Source organism: Haliotis asinina, chromosome 10 (genome assembly GCF_037392515.1).
Source record: "Haliotis asinina isolate JCU_RB_2024 chromosome 10, JCU_Hal_asi_v2, whole genome shotgun sequence".
In the NCBI taxonomy this organism is placed as follows: Eukaryota; Metazoa; Mollusca; class Gastropoda; order Lepetellida; family Haliotidae; genus Haliotis; species Haliotis asinina.
In genome coordinates, this window is record NC_090289.1 from 5,563,145 (window position 1) to 5,585,064 (window position 21,920).

At 38.5% G+C, this 21,920-nt stretch overlaps 1 protein-coding gene across 3 annotated transcripts in view; it reads right to left on the reverse strand.

Annotated features, from left to right (window-relative positions):
• LOC137298402 (WD repeat-containing protein 37-like) overlaps nt 1-21,664 on the reverse strand; it is a 34,135-nt gene extending 12,471 nt beyond the window's left edge. The window contains exons 1-7 of one of the 3 annotated variants that reach the window (XM_067830662.1): nt 21,588-21,605; nt 19,228-19,259; nt 14,200-14,501; nt 4,269-4,339; nt 3,115-3,222; nt 2,167-2,352; nt 767-951 (exon numbers count right to left, since the gene is read on the reverse strand). In XM_067830662.1, the coding sequence (XP_067686763.1) occupies nt 767-951; nt 2,167-2,352; nt 3,115-3,222; nt 4,269-4,339; nt 14,200-14,354 (705 nt within the window). In that variant the 5' untranslated portion in view covers nt 14,355-14,501; nt 19,228-19,259; nt 21,588-21,605. Of the gene's footprint in view, nt 1-766; nt 952-2,166; nt 2,353-3,114; nt 3,223-4,268; nt 4,340-14,199; nt 14,502-19,227; nt 19,260-21,587 lie in introns of all 3 variants that reach the window. The other 2 variants (XM_067830661.1, XM_067830663.1) reach the window with 2 other exon arrangements.
• Nucleotides 21,665-21,920: the final 256 nt, after the last annotated feature.

A 21,920-nucleotide genomic window follows, 5' to 3' on the forward strand; every position in this document is an offset into this window, starting at 1 on the left:
CATGACAGAGGCAATGCTAAAAGTTACCGATTCCCCAGTGTTTGTTTGTTTGTTTGCTGTGAAACACTGCACTCGACTATATTCCAGCTACATAGTGTTCTGTAATAATTAGGTCTGCAGCACACAATCCAGTGATCAACAGCATGGGCATCAATCTAAGCAAGCAATAACTAATAGCAAGCATAGGTTGTTGAAGACCAATCCTAGCTACAGTGGCAGCTCTCAAAACCGGCAGCTGTCAAATCTGGCAAGTTGTCAACACAGCAGAAAATCTCAGTCCCATCCGTGGCTTATACAGTTACAATCAGTTCTACAATCAAGCACACTGTCTAAAGTGGATTATTTCTTCAGTCCCCATGAGTGCCGGCTTAGACAGCTTCCACTGTAAGATCTTCATAGGCAACTCTTCAGATGGGCGAGGTCAAACAGAGTTTAACATTGTGACCAAAATCATGAAATTTTTGTGTCTTCAAAAGAAAGCATGTCTACACACCACTATTTCAGCATGATGAGAAACTACAGGTCTACACACAATTATTTCAGCGTGAGGGGAAACTACAGGTCTACACACAACTATCTCAGCGTGAGGGGAAACTACACGTCTCCTCACCACTATTTCAGCGTGAGGGGAAACTACACGTCTACATACCACTATTTCAGCGTGAGGAGAAACCACAGGTCTAAACACCACTATTTCAGCGTGAGGGAAAACTACAGGTCTACACAACACTATTTCAGCATGAGTGGGAACTACATGTCCACATACCACTATTTCAGCATGAGTGGGCAGCGTGACCACAGCTCTCCAGATATGTGCAGTCTCATCTCCCGACGCTGTCAACACAAGGTCCTGGCTAGGGTGGAAGCGGATGGAATTGACCGACCCCTGGTGACCGGCATACTGGAGCAAGCATTGACCAGTCTCCACTGAGAATATGCGGGCTCGGTGGTCTGGAAACAACACCATTTGTATGTATAGGTTAGCAATTGTCAATTTAGTTATGAAGTGAACACTGACAATAAACAGAATGTAAAGCATTGTTTACTTTCCTAATTTGTTGTGTGTTGCGGTTAGCACTGTTTCCAGTTTACTTTCCTAATTTGTTGTGTGTTGCGTTTAGCACTGTTTCCAGAGAATGAATGTGCTGATTTTTTTTTTCACTTGTTTGAACATTTCTATTACATGTGCCGGGGTTACTATATGAAGGTAACAAGTTTACTTCCTACGTGCTTTAAATTTTAATTTCCATTCTCCAACAGCTTTCTTACAGAGGGAATTTTCGGACATTGTTTCAAGGCGAAACAAGTCAACTCAAAACCTGCATTTGCTGTCCAAATAACACACCTGTACATGTTATTGTATGTTACATCACACATAAATGTTGCTGTCTGACTGGCTGAACGCTTTTCTATTATTTTCAGTGCACCCCATGTACAAGCGAGGTGTACTGCAATACACCCAACTGCCAATAACAACTCATTCAGTGGTAGTTATCTTGAATACCATTGCATGATGCATGGAAATTACCAATGTTCAACAAATGCAAATGGATGGAAAGAAGATAACTCTAAATCTGTTTTTTGTGTGTCGTTCACCATATCTAGTGATGGCTACGAAAAAATTTGCCTCGCATTCCAGTAAAATAAATTTTGACAAAACGTTCAAATCTAGTCCCTGTGAATATTAAGAAGGGAAATTTCATCGCAGCGACCTTACAAACAACAGCAAGTTGCAAGATACGAATCGTTTGATTCACACAGGTTTCCTGAAGTCTACGATCCAATACTCATGCTTCAAACAGTTCAAAATGAACATTGAGGAGTTCAGTAAGATAAATACGTTGTTCACTGGTCCCTCAGGGACCATGGGTTGAGGTACCCTCAATGTTTGTTTATCTTCCCCTCACCCTTCATGCTCAACAAACATTGACGGTACTTCAACCCATGCCCCCCTTGTGACCAGTGAACAACTTACAATATCACACAAGCACCTGTTATGTCCATAACACATATGCACTTACTGTCCAAATAGCACACCTGTACTTGCTATCACATATCACAAATGCACAGGGTTTATGCCTATAACAAGCCTGCACTTGTCTTGATAAAACACCTACACTTGCTATCATTTATCACACATGTGACCCTGTCTTGCCAATAACGCACCTGCGCTTGCTGTCCCTATGACCTGATGGCCAGACTTGGACACGCTGACCTCCCATACTCCGTCCCGATGACCCCTGTAGACACGCACCAGGTTGTAGGCAGCTGAGGGTGCTCTGAAGCTGGAGACAATCTTACTGGTGGACGCCTTGTATGTCGTCTTGATCTTCTGGGAAATCTGGCTGGCAGCTGTAGTAGATATTTACATGTTTATACGTGGTACAAGGTTATGAATGAGTGAAGTTGAGATTCATGTTAATAAGAGTAGTTTCCATTTGTCAAACCCATACTGAATATGTTGGGAAATACTTGACATAGCAGTCTAGAACGTCCTGTCCTACTGACACTCCACTACCAGGTTTCTAACCTGTCCAAGACATTTGAAACATCTGTAATAGCATATCATTCTAATTTTAATCTCAAAATATTATTGGTATCAAAGTTTGTCACCTTCCGGAATAGAAAGGCATACAAATGTCTACAGCAGCATACTAGTCAATGTGGGAAATTGAACTCAGTTCTACAGCTTGAGTGTGTGAGTGAGGAAGTTTAGTTTTAAGCCACACTCAGCAATATTCCAGCTATATGGCAGTGGTCTGTAAATAATCGAGTCTGGGTCGGACAATCCAGTGATCAACAGCATGAACATTGATCTGTGCAAGTAGGAATCAACAACATGTGTCAACCAAGTCAGCAATCCTGACCACCCGATCCCGTTAGTCACCTCTTATAGTCGCCTTTTATGGCAAGCATGGGCTGCTGAGGCCTTTTCTACCCTCGATTTTGATAGCTGAATACTTTAATAATTAGTCTGCCCTGGCCTACCCTAATAGTCTACTATTTGTTGACCATGCATTAACCATTAGCCACATTGTTGCAACCATTAGCCAATCACTAACAGCCATTAGCCAATCATTAACAACCATTAGCCAGTGTGATTCGTCAACTTACATCTCTTTGGTTTAGTGCTTCCATCAGTTTCTTGGACCTCTGCTGCTGGCTTATCAGAGCTGGCGTATGCTTCAAGTCTCTCATTCAGGGATTCCACTCTCTCTTGTACTGTCAAACCAATTGTAGCAGAAAATCAGCAACAACAAACCAGATGTCGAGAGCATCATGATGACCAGCACAGAGACAAACGTCAGATGCATCAACAACATTTAGCATATAGGTGCAACTAAGAGAAATCATACAGACACAGGTCCGAAATCTTTTTTAAATATATGCATGAACTCCTGCCTCTCTCAGAGATTTTGTGCATGGTTCGTGCTGCCAAGTTTAATCAGTCAGATAATTTAAAAATCAAAAGTGTGTTGTAATTGGCTTGCTCAACTTCCCAGTGTATACACCTGATTGGAAAAACATCCAGTCAAGGGAGGTAACAGATTTATCGGGCTTAGCCGTAGATGCATCCAGGGTATAGTGGAGAATTATCAGAACATATACCCTTGAGATATCGAGGATGGGGTGCAATTATGCAACCACATCAGCTTTATGCAAGCAATTGACATTGGACATCTGTTTAAAGCTGGCAAAGAGGCATTTCACTGCCTAACTGAATTACAAACTCTACAGTCATATGTTTGTTTGTATCGAATAGTTATTGCTAATCAACAACAAGAAAGTAACCATCCGCTTCTTTGTTGTTTAATGCTGTGCTCAGCAATATTTCATCCATACAGCGACAGGCTATAAATAATCAAGTCCCGACCAGACAAGCCAGTGATCAACAGCATGAGCATCTATGTATCCAGTTGGGATATAATGATGACATGTCAACCAAGTTAACGAGTCTGACCACCAGATACTGCTCTCGCCTCTTAAAACAAATATTAATTATTGAAAATCAATTCTAACTCGGATCTTCAAAGGTAGGGAGTAATCATTACATGGCGTAAGTAAAATATGTCCATTCATCAAATGATGAACCCATTTTCTATTAGAGTCAAAAGTCTTTCTGAGGAGTGGCTGCTGTCCTGTTTTCAGACTAAATATCCCAGTGCCAGTTAAAGTTGGGGTTGTATCGAAGGTTCAGCATCTCATATTGGAAATGTGACATAAACAAGACTCAACAACCTGTCAATTTACCCCAACCTGTCACTTACATGCAATATTGGCAGCATAGAGATTTTCAAATTCCTTTTCAATCTGCCCAAACAGATCATACAATCTGTCCCTGAAAAATAAGAATTTTCATTAAGTTTATATCAGCAGCTTTATCAATTAGAGACATATATTGTGCAAAGATTCAACAAGAATCAATTACTACTAATAAGTACCATTCTCATTTTATCCACACAACCTTAAAAAGGAGTCGGAATATGATGCAAAAATGAAGAATTGTACAAAATATGTTGGTAGGTTGTTGTCATGACTTGAAGAGTAGATAGGGCCTGATATATTTTTTACTTAGTTAAACTAATTTTGAAAATTTTAGAGAGTGTAAAATGAACCTTATGAGCCCAATAAACATTTTATTCTATATTCTATAAAAGAACATGAGTCTAATCCATACAGCTCATCAGAACAGTGGCAATGTAACGTAATCACCCACATGACTGCACAGACCCAGATAACTCACAGTCATGTTGCTCACGGCAGGAATAAATCAATTGTAATAAGTCCACTAATAACAGTTCCTCTCTTTAGCACTTTCTCAGGCTTGATTAAGATCCTCATGACTGACAGACCAGTTTGTTTTGTTGTCATAGTGACCAGTACTACATATCCTGATACTATTATATCTTCGTTCGTTGATATTTAGTTTGCAGGTGCTCCATCATTTCTGTTCATGATTCTTAGATCAACAATACGATATTGTCAGACAGAAACATATCATACTATTTGTTACACAGTGTTTTGAAAGGGTGGACGGGCCGTAAGACCCTTGTAATTTACTATTTCCTGAGGTACAGTCCCATATGGCAACACAGTATCATACAGTGATAAATGACTTATGAAACAATACATTGTTTTACAGCTTGTGTCACAATGCATACCATGCATTACAAATTCTGCTGGTTTAAAACCATGTATAATAACAGTGAGTTTTCAAGAACCAGTCTAAGCAGATTGTCCTGTATTTAATGGCTGGCTAGGAATTAAAGGGTCATCAGGATACAAATCGTATCACACCCATATTATTCAAATACATATCCTACATAAAATAAATGCACTGCATCAGGATACAAATCTTATCACACCCATATTATTCCAATACATATCCTACATGAAATAAATGCATTGCATCAGGATACAAATCATATCACACCTGTATTATTCCGATACATATCCTACGTGAAACAAGAAAATAATACATCCAGAAACCTTTAAAAACCAAAAGGAACCACATTGGGGTCTGCCAATTTATCTGCCAAGTTTTATTAACAGATATTAAGAAGTTTTTGAGTTCTGCTCTGGAAATGAAACACACCTCTCACTTTTCAGACTAGGTCCAAAATGTCTGAAATGTTTCCATGGAAACCAAGAAAACAATAAATCACAAGATCCTGTACATAGCAAAAGGCACCACTTTAGGTTATCTACCAAGTTTTGCAGACAAATATCGAATGGTTTTTGAGTTCTGCTCCAGAAACGAAGTCCATCCCTCTGTTTTGAGACTAAGTCTGAAATGTTTCCATGGAAACCGAGAAAATGATAAGTCACAAAAACCTATAAATACCAAAAGGCTACACTCTGGGGTCTGCCACACATCTACTAGGTTTTACTGACAGATATTTAGAAGTTTTTGAGTTCTGCTCCAGAAACGAAACACATTTCTCACATTTGAGATTAAGTCCAAAATGTTTCCATGGAGACCAAGATAATAGTAAATCACAAAAACCTGTAAATACCAAAAGTCACCACTACAGGTTCAGAATCATATATCTACCAAGTATTGCAGAAAAATATTGAATGGTTTTTGAGTTCTGCTCCAGAAATGAAGCCCATCCCTCTGTTTTGAGACTAAGTCCAAAACGTTTCCATGGAAACCAAGAAAATCTGAAATTTCAAAAACCTGTAAATAGTAAAAGGCTCCACTTCAACTTCTGACTGATATGTCTACCAAGTATTGCAGAAAAATATTGAACGGTTTTTCCTCTGGAAACAAAGCCCACCCTACCAAAAGACTAACACCAAAATGTTCCATGGAGAAATAAAAATAACATAAATGCCAAAAATCAGTAAATAGCAAAAGGCACAACCATAGACTGAGATTATTATATCTCTTAAGTTTGGTCTAAAAATCTTGAATGGTTTCTGAGTTATGCTCCAGAAACAAAACGATTACGGACGGACGGACGGACGGACGGACAAGGCGTCGACTATATCCACCCACATTACATGCCAGGGGGATAATAAATGCATTGCATCAGGATACAAATCGTATCACACCCATATTATACCGATACATATCCTACATCAAATAAATGCATTGCATCAGGATACAAATCGTATCACACCCATATTGTTCCCATACATATCCTACATGAAATAAATGCATTGTATCAGGATACAAATCATATCACACCCATATTATTCCGATACATATCCTATCGTGGCCTAATTACATCTGAACTGACCACCCAGTCCTCTAGTTACATCAAACACGCATCATCAGTTGGGAACCTATTCTAACCCTGGACCTTATTCAACAGAACTTCAGCACTTCCTGATGCTCCAGTGTGTTAGGTTAGCAGGTGAAAACAAGGGCACATAACCACATCTTCAGGCTACCTAGCATGATTACACATCACGACAACAGGGTCTTAATAAGAATTGGCTATTACACCTCACAGGTCAAAATGAAAAACAAGTCTACTGTGAACTGCAGTTTATGGGTCAAATGAAGCTAGTTTTGAACAGGTGATTATTTGAAGTCAAGTTTTTGAACAAAAGAAAATTAATGATTTTTTTTATTATTTTAACAAATCAAAATTGTGACTGTGGCAAATCGTTTCTATTTCAAATGTTTATACCACTGAAGGGAGAAAGGAAGTGATGATTTTGATAGAAACAGTGTACAGCCCTAAACCTTTTTTATGTATTGCACCTTTTAGATATTGTAGGATCAGAAAACCAGTTCATTTCCCCAATCTGTTAAGTGATGCTCTGATTGGCCAAATGGAAGGTCATTTCGCTGTGAACCACAGAGATCTTATTTCACTGCACTGTTTCAGAATCAATGTTTGTGCCTGGCATAACTTAAATGCCAGGGGTTCTAGTGTCTCTGCTAAAAAAATCACTTAAATTTAGGTCAATCTTGAGTTCATAAAACTTTCAGAGCTCCAGTTTTTAAGACAATTTAATATCAGCAGTTGTACAAGCAGTGCCCCACTGCATGAAACAGCCAACATAATGACCACTTGAAATAACACTAGCAACACTATCCCCAGAAATAATTAGAAAGAAAAAAACAGATTTCATTAGAACACTCCATTTATCACCATAACCATACTTCATAGCTTGCTCAGGGTGAATCACTGGCCTTCAGCCACAAGTGTCACCTTGAAATTTCCTCCATGGAGTCTTCACCGGACATAGGCGCCAATGTCATTAATAACATTAATCCCACAGGTAATTAATCAGATTAACCATTGTTGATGTACAGTGGTAGTCATGGGTTACTATTTTTTACTGACTGGTGTCCAAGACATAATTCACCCATCATTCATACAAGTTCTTGTTCTGTGTGAATTGATATGTGATTACATATACTATACAACTAGAAGAATGGTGATTATCATATTTCATGCTGGGATATAGATATCTTCCCACTTATGAAAGAGTTAGATATCAAGTTGCAGAGTGTTTCAAGTGTGGAAGGTCACAAGTGGATATTGGACAATCACATCAGTCAGCAATGTTCCAGTTAGGATTCCTACACATGGAACCTCAAGAACTGAACACAACCACACACATCTGGAAGTCAAGCTCATATAGAATGAACTTATCATATGAATAGTAACAGCGAAATAACTGGAGTAATTATTTAGAAAGCAGTTTCCTATGATGGTTCTAGAATGCTATCAGAATCTACATTAAAGCATTGCCTTGCAGGCCTATGTGTGAAATCTTGTTTTTTTCAACTGGTTCAAAATAATAATTCAATTATGCTTGCATTTCATTAGTGTTTTATTTACTTCAATCACTTGAAAGAACGTTTCTTCTGTGGCTTAAATTCCAAGGTTAAGACATCACTGAGACCCTTTCCATAATTTTTACCATGACATGGTAAACTAAAATTATAACAAACTTATAAACAAAACTAAATTTAGTTCACCACAGTCAAAGATTGTTTCAGCTAAAATGGGTCCAAGAATCAAAGACAATAGTTTATATCTCTCAGCCTGAAAAAAAAATAATTGGTCATCATAAATGTAATACTACAGCATGCATGAATGTTGAAAAGCAATCTCTTTTACATTGCAAATAATGAAACAAACAAGAGTTTATGAGTTACTGTTGCAGTCAAATAAAGCAGTGTACTCTTGAAAATAGCCTTAAAAATGTGGAGAAGGAGTCAGGCTAATGAAGATTAAATATATTTGGATGAGAAAATGTTTAACAATGGCAGGATTATAAGGCTGATGCCCTGCGAATAAACAATTGTTAATACTGCTAAAAGTTTACCTGCATCAGTTAATCCCCTCATTTGCAGGTTCCCATTTGCATTCATTCACAGTCCATCAGAAAGCTATACAATTCTATCCTGATCACCACATTCAAAAACACCTCATTTCTGCTCATGTTCCCAAGTAACCAACATTTTACCCATCACTATTAAGATGTTTACCTCATAAAACATTATACATGTAAAACTCCCTACCTAAACCATTCATGTTTCAATGACATATTTCTTAGTTTAATCACAGAATTTTGCAAGAGGGAAAAAAAATATCATATTGATTCAATATTACTATGATTACTAGTTTCAAATTTTACCAATAAATTATTTTCAACCTCACAGAATTGGTCTTTTCTTGAAATAACAGGCAATACAATTTTGTAAACAACCATTGTGGATTGAAAATGCCTACAGTGCAAGAGGACAATATTTTTATTTTAAAGGAAGCAAGTCCTAGAAGCTGACAACTACAATGAAGAGTGCTATTGCACTTACACTCAAGCGATGCCACTAAAACCCATGGATTTATCAACAGCAAAGGGGCACAACTCTGCATGATGACGATGGATGAGTTTGCTGGAGGTAGGTATACTCAAGCAAAAATAGTAACAATGTTAAATGACAAGCTAACAACTGTGACACCACCAGCAACCATGACACCACAGACGGCAACAGTTCAGTCTGTATCAAACCAGCAACCATGGCCAAACCAACAACTGTGACACAACCGGGAACCATGGCCAAACCAGCAACCATGACACGACAGATGGCAACAGTTTAACCTGTACCAAACCACCAACCATGGCCAAACCAACAACTGTGACACAACCAGGAACCATGGCCAAACCACCAACCATGACATGACAGACGTCAACAATACAACATGTACCAAACAAGGACATTTATGTTTCTGTCAACACAGTCCTGCATCAAATCCACCGGGAGGTACAACACAATCATCCATGTTTATCAACGGTTGGAACCGTGAATTATACATGGGACAATCTGTAGAAGTGGGCTAGCTGTATGTAGACACAATAGTGTGGACACAAGTGAGAGTCTCACATTCATCATAAATCTGCAGCTAGATTTCCCACTTTAAATGCAGTATGCAAGAATTAAATTAAGCTATATACTAGGTCATTGTTGGAGCCAGAAGCATGTGCTGGTCATATGTGGGGCATCTGAAGGGTTTGTTGTTCACACTATGTGACTTTGTTCATAGCTTAGCATCACGCTCCAATCACTGAGCTGTATGGTTCACACTTGATTACGTGAAACAGACTCCAACACACCTTGAATATTTGAGTGCTGTGTTAGACAACACACAAGCAAACCAACCATTCATATTTTAAAGAACCAATTAATATTTTGGCAATTCAAATTTATTTAGCACACTGTATGCAACTTATTTGAAGCACCATAGTTTGGGGATTTCTTATGCCTGATTTGTGGATGTTATTTTATGCCTAGAAATTTTGCAGGGAATTTAAAGCATCAACATATGGGTCCAAATAAAACTTCTGGTGAATGAATGCTAATTCTCAAACACTTAAAACATAAAAATATGTAAATATTGAATAAATAATGTTTGTCAACTTGGAATGTAAAGAATGTGCAGTTCAATTTAAAAGAAAAATACAAATATATGAAAGGCAGCACATCAAGATTTTATGAGTTTACAAACAAAGTAAAAAAACATCTCAAGCCTTTAGTAAAACAGCCATTTACAAGTAAATTATTTACCCAAATGCAAAGAAATGTTATTGTATGCTTGAAAGTAGGGGAATGTCAGCGTAAAGTTGTGAGCACACAATGCCTCCCTGTTTTCAGCCCAAATGTCACTTGTCAGAACTATAGGTGATCTAAAGTCTCTCTACCTCACAAAATTCTGTTTTTCAAACAAAAACAATCTGAACATGCATTTTGAAAACATTTCCGTTGAAACAAAAACAATTTTGGCACAACATTTTACACACCAATAAAGAATGGTTTTCAAAAAGACATGTTTCCTGTTGAAATGACCTTTTCCAAAGACAAGAAATTATTTGTCTTAAGAAAAACATACCTTGTGAGATGAAGCAGATTCAGTCAGAATAACACACAGACAGAACAGTAAGCAAGGCATGACCAAGGACACTAGGGTGTACCTAATTCTTCATGAATTTCTACTGATCTTTAGTTTGGCACTAAACAAAAGAGCCATCTTGACATAACCGACTAGCACAAGACAGACTGCAGACATTCAGGTACAGAAAATCAGTCAATGGCAAAGCATGGTAAGAATATTTCTTACACATCCATGGGTGAGAAACAAATGTGAGAAAACTGGTAACACACATGTGCGAGAGTGATTTCTCATCCTGTGATTGGCTACTCCACGGTGACAGACTACTTTCCTGATTACAATTCACTGATAAGTTACTTAAGCTTCTTCTGAACAGGAACCTGTTACCTGTGCCAAAAACTACAACCTTTAGGCCTACCCATTATTTCCGGATTGAAACAAAAACAGATATTTATGCAATGAAAAACAACTGGAATAAATATAACATGAATCTAGTAATTTTCTATTTGATTTTATTAAAATTTATGTTCATGAATAAAGGGTTTGAAAAATCAGTGATACCTATGTAAACAATTATGTGAAAATTGCCGTTCGACATAAAGGCTGGGATTTCTTTCGAATCTTCAACATATATAACATTGGTACTTTTACTGGAGAGATGTGACAAGTGTCATGTATCATCCTGTAAAACATACTTGACATGATAACATCAATAGTGACATCTATTTGCCTTGTGGTTTCTTTGATAAATTGATGAAGATGACATTTTTCACTGATAAACATGCTGATTCTTTCGATAAAGATCCACTCCCAGCTCCAAGCTACTATATGATTACTATGTTATCAAATTCACTCATGACAATCAGAACCAAGTGAGTGAGTGAGTTTAGTTTTACGTCGCACTTAGCAATATTCCAGCTATATGGCGACGGTCTGTAAATAATCGAGTCTGGACCAGACAATCCAGTGATCAACAACATGAGCATCGATCTGCGCAATGGGGAACCGATGACGTGTGTCAACCAAGTCAGCTAGTCTGACCACCCGATCCCGTTAGTCGCCTCTTACGACAAGCATAGTCACCTTTTATGGCAAGCATGGGTTGCTGAAGGCCTATTCTACCCCGGGACCTTTACGGGTATCAGAACCAAGACACACATGTTGAAACAATGTACTACATGGAATGTTTGCAAGGCCTCATGAGTGCAAATGGCAACACACGTCCTTTCAACCGAACATGTATAGGAACAGTTGATCTACATATAAGCCATTGTTTAAGATATTATTCTGATACAAGAAAATGTAGTGTTCATGTCTTTATAACATGCATGATGTAATCAACTCTCATTTCACACTGGCAACTCTGTAAATTCTGTAACATTCCATGTTGCAGTTTCTGGCTGTGGCGATGAAGACTAATGTCCCATCGATAGTGAATGTTGCCTCAGCAATGTCGCACTCAAGCACACTGGTTGCATCTTACTATACACATTCAATAATTTTGACTCAGTTAATGGAAGAACATTGAACATAAACAAGTACACAAGTACAAATCCCCAGTGTACAGTGATATCCAAAACATTCTTCCGATGTTGACAACCACCAAACAATAATGATGACATCACACACTCAAATATTTCATGCTTGCATGAAATATGTGGCAACTTCATAGTTTTAGAGTGTTTAATTATTTTTCAGTAATCGTCTCTAATTGGCATTGTCACTAATGCGCTGATGACATGAAGATGAGACAGAAACATTTTGGTGGTGGGTCAAGTTGAGTATGAGTGGTGGTTAAGAAGCCAAGTGCCGCCACTCATTCATTCACAAGACAAGCGAACGCTTTAACCACTAGGCTACCTCATCACCCAACCACTTATGCGACCTGTATCAACATCAGTATTGTGGGACAAAGCTAGAAACAGTATCAAGTTGAACCAGGATTCCAAACTATGATGAGTTTCATGAACAATCAGTAATCATGGTAAGGGACTTATGACAATAAATAAATTTCTTTCAGAAAACCCCAACTGTTCAAGTCATTGAGATCAAAATCATACTAACAGACAGCCTTAAATCTGAATCATGTAGAATTTAAGTTTTCAGCCTGCAAACAGTGATCGACATTATGAGCATTGATCCAAGCTATCAGACAGTGATGGCACACATCAGCCTGTCATAAGGCCAGACAACACAGCATTGTGTCAGACCTAACCCAAAACAGCATTGTGTCAGACCTAATCCAACATAACATTGTGCCAGACCTAACTCAACACAGCATTGTGTCAGACCTAACCCAACACAGCACTGTGTCAGACCTAACTCAATACAGCATTATGTCAGACCTAATTCATCACAGCAATGTGTCGGAACTTACCCAGCATAGTATTGTGTCAAACCTAACTCATCACAGCATTGTGTCAGACCTAACACTCATCATAGCACTGTATCAGACCTGACCCAACACAGCACTGTGTCAGATCTAACTCAACACAGCATGGTGTCAGACCTAACCCAACACGGCACCGTCAGACCTATCTCAACACAGCACTGTGTCAGACCTAACCCAACAAAGCATTCTGTCAGACCTAACTCAACACAGCATTGTGTCAGACCTAACTCAACGTAGCATTGTGTCAGAATTAACTCAACAAAGCATTCTGTAAGACCTAACTTAACACAGCATGGTGTCAAACCTAACTCGGCACAACATTGTGTCAAAGCTAACTCAACAAAGCACTGTGCCACAGCTAACTCAACAAAGCACTGTGTCACAGGTATCTCAACATAGCATTGTGTCTCACTGTCTGGGCTAACACAACTTTATATTGACCTAGAAACTCCAGAGTCTACTAATTAGCTCTTAACAACATTTAGAAATTTATTTACTCTAGTCAGAGTGAGTGAGTGAGTGAGTTGAGTTTTACGCCGCACTCAGCAATATTACAGCTATATGGCGGCGGTCTGTAAATAATCGAGTCTGGACCAGACAATCCAGTGATCAACAACATGAGCATCGATCTGCGCAATTGGGAACCGATGACATGCGTCAACCAAGTCAGCAAGTCTGACCACCCGATCCCGTTAGTCGTCTCTTACGACAAGCTGAGTCGCCTTTTATGGCAAGCATGGGTTGCTGAAGGCCTATTCTACCCCGGGACCTTCACGAGTTACTCTAGTCAGAGATCCAAAAGACATTTATTAGCTTCAGGTTTCAGACCAGAGCGCAAGTCAGATCTAATAGGACAAACATGCATCCTCAACATCCTCATGCATAAAAATATTTGAAACAATTAGAAACATCACATAAAATCATAAAATATATTAAAAAGTCATTAACCTGGCTGGAGCTGGCATCAAAGCATCTGTGTCAATGTCATCCCGGTAACGACTCATCCCGCCAACAGGCCTACCCTCGTCAGTGTGACTCCTGTGCCTTCTGATCATACGAACTCCTTTGGTCTTTGTAGCTTTCACAATGCTATCTGTGGGCATGTTTCACAGGTGCCGGAACCCGCGACAACACACACACAGACCAAAACAGCTTCTGATTGGATGATTATTAATTCATGAATATCAGTTCTTCCTCAATCAACTATAAGAGCAGTACGCAGGTCGACCAAGGTATTCGTCTCAGCTGTTCTGGAATAAAGAATCAATGACATCAGAGAAGCAATAACAGTCAAAGCATGAGCTTGTCAAAAGACTTGCTAGATGTAAAAGAATGAAAAAAGCTATGACAGGGAAATCTATAACCTTAGCTGGCTTTGTTGACAATTTTCACTCCTAACAACAGCAATTACCTACATGTCTTGTGTTAAATTGCAGCTTCAACAGTACTGCTTAGTTTCCCATTGAGGTCCTCTATAAAGACCACTGTCATAACTTGAATAGAACTTCCCCATTAACATTTCAGCATCAATACTGTTGAAGAAATCAATGTGGCCTACCAATAAAATCAGTATTACTTAGACATATAAGTGCTACTTCCGTGACAACTGTGAGGGCACAATGTCAACACTAGCATCCCAGAGATGGACATTATTGATTTATTGCTGTAAGAGGATGTGCCACCATTTTCAAACAAACCTGAATTGTGTTAACCCTTATACTTTGAACCAATTTCTGCAAACATGACTGAGTGAAATAGATTATGACCACATCAAATTGACCTGAATCTACTGGCAAAGAAAGATAAGTTGGACTGCAGTAGTGAATGTGTTTCAGAGAATTAAGTGGTGCTTGGTGATGAGCAAACCCTTTTGATTTATGAAAAGGAGAGAAGATGAACACTAGTGCAAGTGCAGAGCATGATGATGAAATTGATTCTACACATCTTGCTCATAAGACTCTAACTGGCGTAGCAACTACTCTTGATCATGGACAACCATTGGCCCCTTCGCTCACAAAGGCAAACATCAGTGGGAGGCACTCACACATGCTAATAAGGGTCAATAGTCAAGTTGTGCTCAACTTATCCTTGTTTGCCAGTAAGCAACAAGGGTTTATGGGAAGCTTCAATCTTCACATGACATGATAGTATTGATACAAGGACTTGAGCTATAGTAGCATGTTTTGTTCTGGATATCACAAAGATATATGAACATGAGTCAGTTTAAATGTTTCACAAAATGGACAGGGTCCATGACGTATCAAAATGGAAAAATAATAAGAATGTGCAGTAACTGCAGAAAAAGGCTGAACACCAATATATTTCTATTTCTAATAAGTGTAGGAGGGAGATCCTTCACGACCATCCCTCTCCTGTAAGGAATGTGCCATCAGCACCACCAGAAATGATCAAGAGAATCCACAGTATGGTGATGATGGCCACTGAATGACTGAGCAGCAGGCATTCCATTATCACAGAAACTTTTGCAATAAACAAAGTATCAGGTTGTTGGGTTCCAAAGCTACCTACATCCAATAAAAAAAAGCACCAGTCACATATCTCACCGTATCAATGAATCATGCTGAATGTATGCAAAATATATTCAGTTTCTTAATTTATGAACTCACATGAAGTAGGTAGTAGAGAATTATTCCCCATTTCCTTGGTGAATCAGTCAGTATCAGTACAGTGTCATAAACTGCTGACATAACATTACTGTTTAAGCATGACTGAGCATTATTCCATTTATATGACATCAGTCTGTAAGTCTCAACCAGTCTGAGCAGTGATCCACACCATCAGGCTATGATCAACGAAGTCAGGTAATTCAAACCTGGTAATTCAAACCTGGAATCCCAACGGAACTATCTGAATGTGAGATGAAGGTATGCATGTCATGGTGTTTAACCCATGATATGTCTGCATAATGGCCTCACAGGTGAGTGTACCATGCATTGATCCATTATCACACAACCTCTAGTTTCATTTAACCTACATTACTAGTAAATTCAATTAAACACTAAAAGTTGTCAAACAAGAAGGCTTCTGGATGGAAATAGAAACTGATATGCCGGACCAGCCGAGTATTGACAATTTCCAACATACTGCTGCTAACTTATCCGTCTCACAATGGTTATTTTAGTTTGCAATCAACTGGGTCCACACACATGCTGAGTCAACAAATTCAGACATGCACCTATATAGAGTTCCACCAGCAAATAGAGAAAGTGAGTGAGTAACTTATGTGATATGGCATTACACATATAGGCATTGATATATGACAGAGACATCATTAATTCTATGACCATGGAGAACTTTATTGATATCATCTTCTTTTCATTCCCTGATACAATGTTGTAGAGCTTGTTCTTGCCCCATCATCAGGTAAAACTAATGAACAGTCAATATTCTTTCCTGGTCTCATAAATATCAAGACAATGGTGTTCAACTGTATATCAAACTACATGCACATGCTGAAAATGTCGAAACATAATGATAAATGGCATCAAAGCCTCATGATCCTAAAATACATGTAACATTATTCATCATCACTGCTGAGCATATTCTGCCTACTCAAGTCTCAAATCAGACCTTTTAATACAATTTCATATCTGTCTTTCCCTCAGCAGAAGAGCACTTTTTTTAACATATACATAACATGTCATTTCACACACTATCTATATATAATTCATAGTGAAGGAGAAGTTCTATTCCATGTCTTTTTAATCCTTGACATACAATTAATGACATGTTTACTATAATTTAGAAACAGCTGGAACAATTCATTAGTACTTAACTAAAATAAGAAAACAAAATTAATACTTTGTTTCTTTCAAAGTAGCAGGTAACTTCCATTTCCATATTCAAAACAGAAAGACGCCCAAATTTCAAATAAAGAAACCTACAACATTCATTCATGTACTTGAAGTTTTTACACAAAAACAAGGAAAACATTATCCAGATAAAAGCAAAAACTGATATAACCCAAAATTACATCTGACAAACAAATGAGTGAGTGAGTGAGTGAGTTTAGTTTTACGTCGCACTTAGCAATATTCCAGCTATATGGCGACGGTCTGTAAATAATCGAGTCTGGACCAGACAATCCAGTGATCAACAACATGAGCATCGATCTGCGCAATGGGGAACCGATGACATGTGTCAACCAAGTCAGCTAGTCTGACCACCCGATCCCGTTAGTCGCCTCTTACGACAAGCATAGTCGCCTTTTATGGCAAGCATGGGTTGCTGAAGGCCTATTCTACCCCGGGACCTTCACGGGTCGACAAACAAATGAAGATGACATACTTGCTCACATGAACATATTTATACTGCAAACTTGGAAATGTTCATGTCATCTACAACCAATGTAATAAAGGTATGTTTCAATATTTCAGAAATGCAAACTGTTTCAAATACAATCACAGATTCTTCAGACTGAGTGAGTGAGTGAGTTTATGCCACTTTAATCAGTATTCCATCAATATCATGGACGCTAGAAATGGATTTCACAAATTGTACCCTTGTGTGGAATTGAACTCAGGTCGTTGACATGATGAAAAAACACTTTAACCACTAGGCTACCCCACCATTCCAGATTCTTCAGAGCAAAAGTAGAAAGTAAAGAAAAAAATGTCCCTGTCTACTCATTTGATAATTAAAAAAAACATTAGCAACAACAAAAATCTTTGATGGCTTAATGTGACTAATTAAATAGATGTTTGCACAGTCGGGACCAGGTACAAGAGGCATTTACCATCATGTAGACTGCTTCATGCCAAGAAACAAACATGCATCACTCAATAATTAACAGTCGAGATGGGATCAACTTATGACATCACCATAGGAACAGGGTAACAGATTGCACACTCTAAAGGAATACAACCCATAAAAGCAAGGATTTATATAGATTTTCTCAGACATATTTGAGAAGACAAAATATCCCACATTGAGAACAAAACAGCTGTCTCCAAAATGATTCACCTTTCATGGAGAACAGGTTTGAACTTGTAATATATTTTTTTATTAAGAAAAAAAATACATGTACCTAACATGAAAATATACCAAATAACACAAAGGGCAAACATTTTGCTGTCTTGTGCTTTACATTTTGTAAGGCGAAAGAAGCTAGTTGTTTCTTCAAGACATTATATCTGATTGTTTCAGTGTTAACGGCACTATGTCACACAGTCTGACAAATATGGGTCTATAGTATATACATTGGGGCATATGCACTCACTTTAACTTCCTTCTGATGCAACAGAAGACTTATAATCCCTTATGACTTCACTGAAATGGATAATTGAAACTTCAAGGTGACTGGCCTCCAAACAGAGAACTCTTGCCATATATGGAATGTAAACAATTGCTCCATACATCAAAAACTGTCACATGCAGTGTTAGTGGTGTTTGCCAAACTGGTTTCAATCACAACTTCTGTGTAGGATATTGGTAAGAGTGCTCCAAGGGACATAACTCTATGTGGTTTACTTGAAATAATATCTGGTCGGTAGAGGGCGTGAGAGTCAATTTAATGCAAAATAGCATCTCAATTCATTCAGTTCACCACTAGACAAAATACACAAGCCAATCAAAGGGTTGTTTTTTCAAGAGTTATTGGCAATGCTCAGTCAAGATTATAAAGCAATGTCGACACTTTGGTCCAAAATAAAAAATAATGAGTCCAAGATACAAAGCTTTTTCATTATGACAACAAAGAAGGACCACATTGGAACCATAAGTTCAGTCAGCTTATACAGCAATCCGAGAAAGACGAGTCCAAGTTGGACAGAGTGCAATGTGCAAAGATAAGGAAGACAAGAACACCCTCCACTCTTCAGCCAAAACCAAAGTATTGGACAGAATTAACTTTCCCTATAAGGCAAGATTTTCCTAGGACAATAATTAATCATGCTGTGACATCGTCAACAATTATTTTTATTCATCAGATGAAAGGCTGAGAGAGTTTAGATTTACCTTTCTTCAGTAATATTCCAGCAATACCATGGCTGTGGGGTAACAGAAATGGGATTAACATATTGGACCCTTGTGAGTAATTGAACCCAGGTCTTTGGTGTGATGAGCGAACACCTAACTACTGGGCTACCCGCCACCCCTACGTTAACAGCATGAAGGTAGGTATGAAAACTCCTGTCTTTCTGTAAGCATCAGTGGCATTTTTGGACAGTTTGTGATGATGGAACAAAGATTTCCAAGGGAGAAACCTTTCAGAAATCTTTGAACCACAGGTACTGACAACTTTTACGATCCAGAACAAACCCACATTCCCATTTAACCATCCTGTACCTGGACAGAGTAGAAGAAAGGTTAACCAGCTAACGCAACTAATGATATAGGCTTGAAAATGTAGACTGCAAGTGGCAAAGCAGGCAACAGGGGTCCTGTTTCTCAAAGCCCTCATAAGTCTAGGATCTTGTAACGTTTCTCGTAATATTCATACCTGCTATTCTGTAACACAGGAAGTATGAATGCCACGAGAAACTTAACGAGAACATTGGCTTACAAGAGCTTTGTGAAATAGGGCCCTGGTTCCCCAGAGCCCACCGTGGCATTAGAAAACACACAGCTTGACACCTCTACACTTTACAATTGGTATCTGACCAGAATTGCTAGTAGGTAGCAAGATGTTTCAGCTGCTTCTGGTGCCATAGAAAGACTATTACACAGTGGTAATGAGGATGGGATCCTGAGATAGAAGACAGGTGGATGTTTGCATACGCTGGTGGACAGTTATTGTAATGACGTCTTTTCGGACAGTCATATCAACACACAAGCCACCCTTTTTATTTCCCGGGTTCACATTGCAGCCATTAACCCCTAGACCTATTCCTGATGTTGGTGCGAAATATAAACACCGAGTATTGATTTACATTAACATGTCACCAACAAATACAATTTTGGCATAAAGGAAAGAACAAAATAAGGGAAGAACTCATACTACCTAGAAAAAACAACTGGTCTATCAAAAAATTTCAAGTAAGCATTCTTTCCATCATAGAGATTTGGGGATAAATCTCTTACTTTGCAGGCAGCCTTTCAATATTTCAATACTATGTCAAACTATGCCATAGTCAAGGTGACTGGATTCCATGTTACTGACACTGAAGGGGTCGTCGGTACAGCCACTACAGAAATGTACCCCTTTCTGTATACAGAAGTGTACCCAAAGTGCCAAAGAAAATGTACAGAATTGTACCCTAGGACGATCCCATTCTGCGTCGCGATCAGCGCTGAACCTGTATCTTGAACACATACTTTTATTCCTGCCTGTCAAACCACGGAACAACAGCAACAACAATATACCTTCCTTCGGCTGTCAGTCGTAAAATATTAGCTCCATATTTGATTGCCTTAGAATGCAAGGCGAATAAAACGATTTTTGATGTCCAACAAGCGCTCAAGGTCAGGCGATCTGGAACAACACCATAAACCAGTTTCGGTTTCGGCTTGAGAGAAGTGGACTCGTCTGCTGTTTAGGTTTCTGTATACAGGAAGGTACCTGGGGTACATTTCTGCAGTACCTGTGCCGACAACAACCCCCTTCTGTGTCAACACAACATTGAAGTTGGTTCATAACTTGCATTCTGACTAGAATGTTCAAATTAGAGTACAATTTGTGTAGCCAATATTACATGGAAATGGAAACCAAGTAATTTGCCATTCCATGAACAACAGGATGAGTTTAACAAAATGTGAGTCCTGTAAATAGTGAGGATGCAAATAAACTCATGCAGTCGTGAGCTTCCTGCATATCTGTAGTACATGGTGCTTACTGTTGGAAATCTCTGGTGTTCGATTCAACATGTATTATACAGAGAGGCACATTTTCACAAGCACATGCCTTGACACTGATGCACTGATGCTACAAGAATTGTGGTTAGTCATGACGTTTAAGATGACACATTCAATTTTGCCAGGCATATCATTGAAGACCAAAACATCAATGTGTTCAAACTACGAGGAAACAGTTACATGATAATTTATTCACAACCTAACAGATCGGCGATGGATCCTTCGATGTCACTCGAATTAAAGAAGATTACACAGGTTCACCTTTATATTCTATGTAGTATGTATGTTTTATGACTAACTTCCTTAAGTAAAGACTTGCATCCCATGCAATGTACTGAGTAATGAGTACACACTGAAATCCACATGCGGTTTCCGAGTCAGAAATAGGAATCGTGTGTTCCTCACCTTGATTTCATAATGCCACGAACTATCGCATTCGCAAGACACGACTCAGAGTAACATGTAATATTGCACTGGGTCTACACACATCAAGGGCTTTACAGTGATAAAAGAGTTATAATCACCTAAATCACTTCGTTTTCCTTATTTTCTTGCAGATGACATTTTCTGTCATGACACTGAGCAAATAAGGGAGGTAATGCTGAAGGAATTGCGGTAGGCATACCGCTAGTCAATTTTTATTGCCGTCAATAGCCTAACAGTTCGTCTCAGAAATGAACGTAAGGGCACCACAAACGTATGTTACAGAAAAAGAAAGTTTCTTAATTCTTATAAAATGCAATAAAGAGGAAGACAGATATTTCATGACACTATGGTAACCTAGATTTGCTACACATTGTAGACATATATGGGCTATTTGACGTATATTTGTTTCAGAGTCTGTATAACGGACTAAC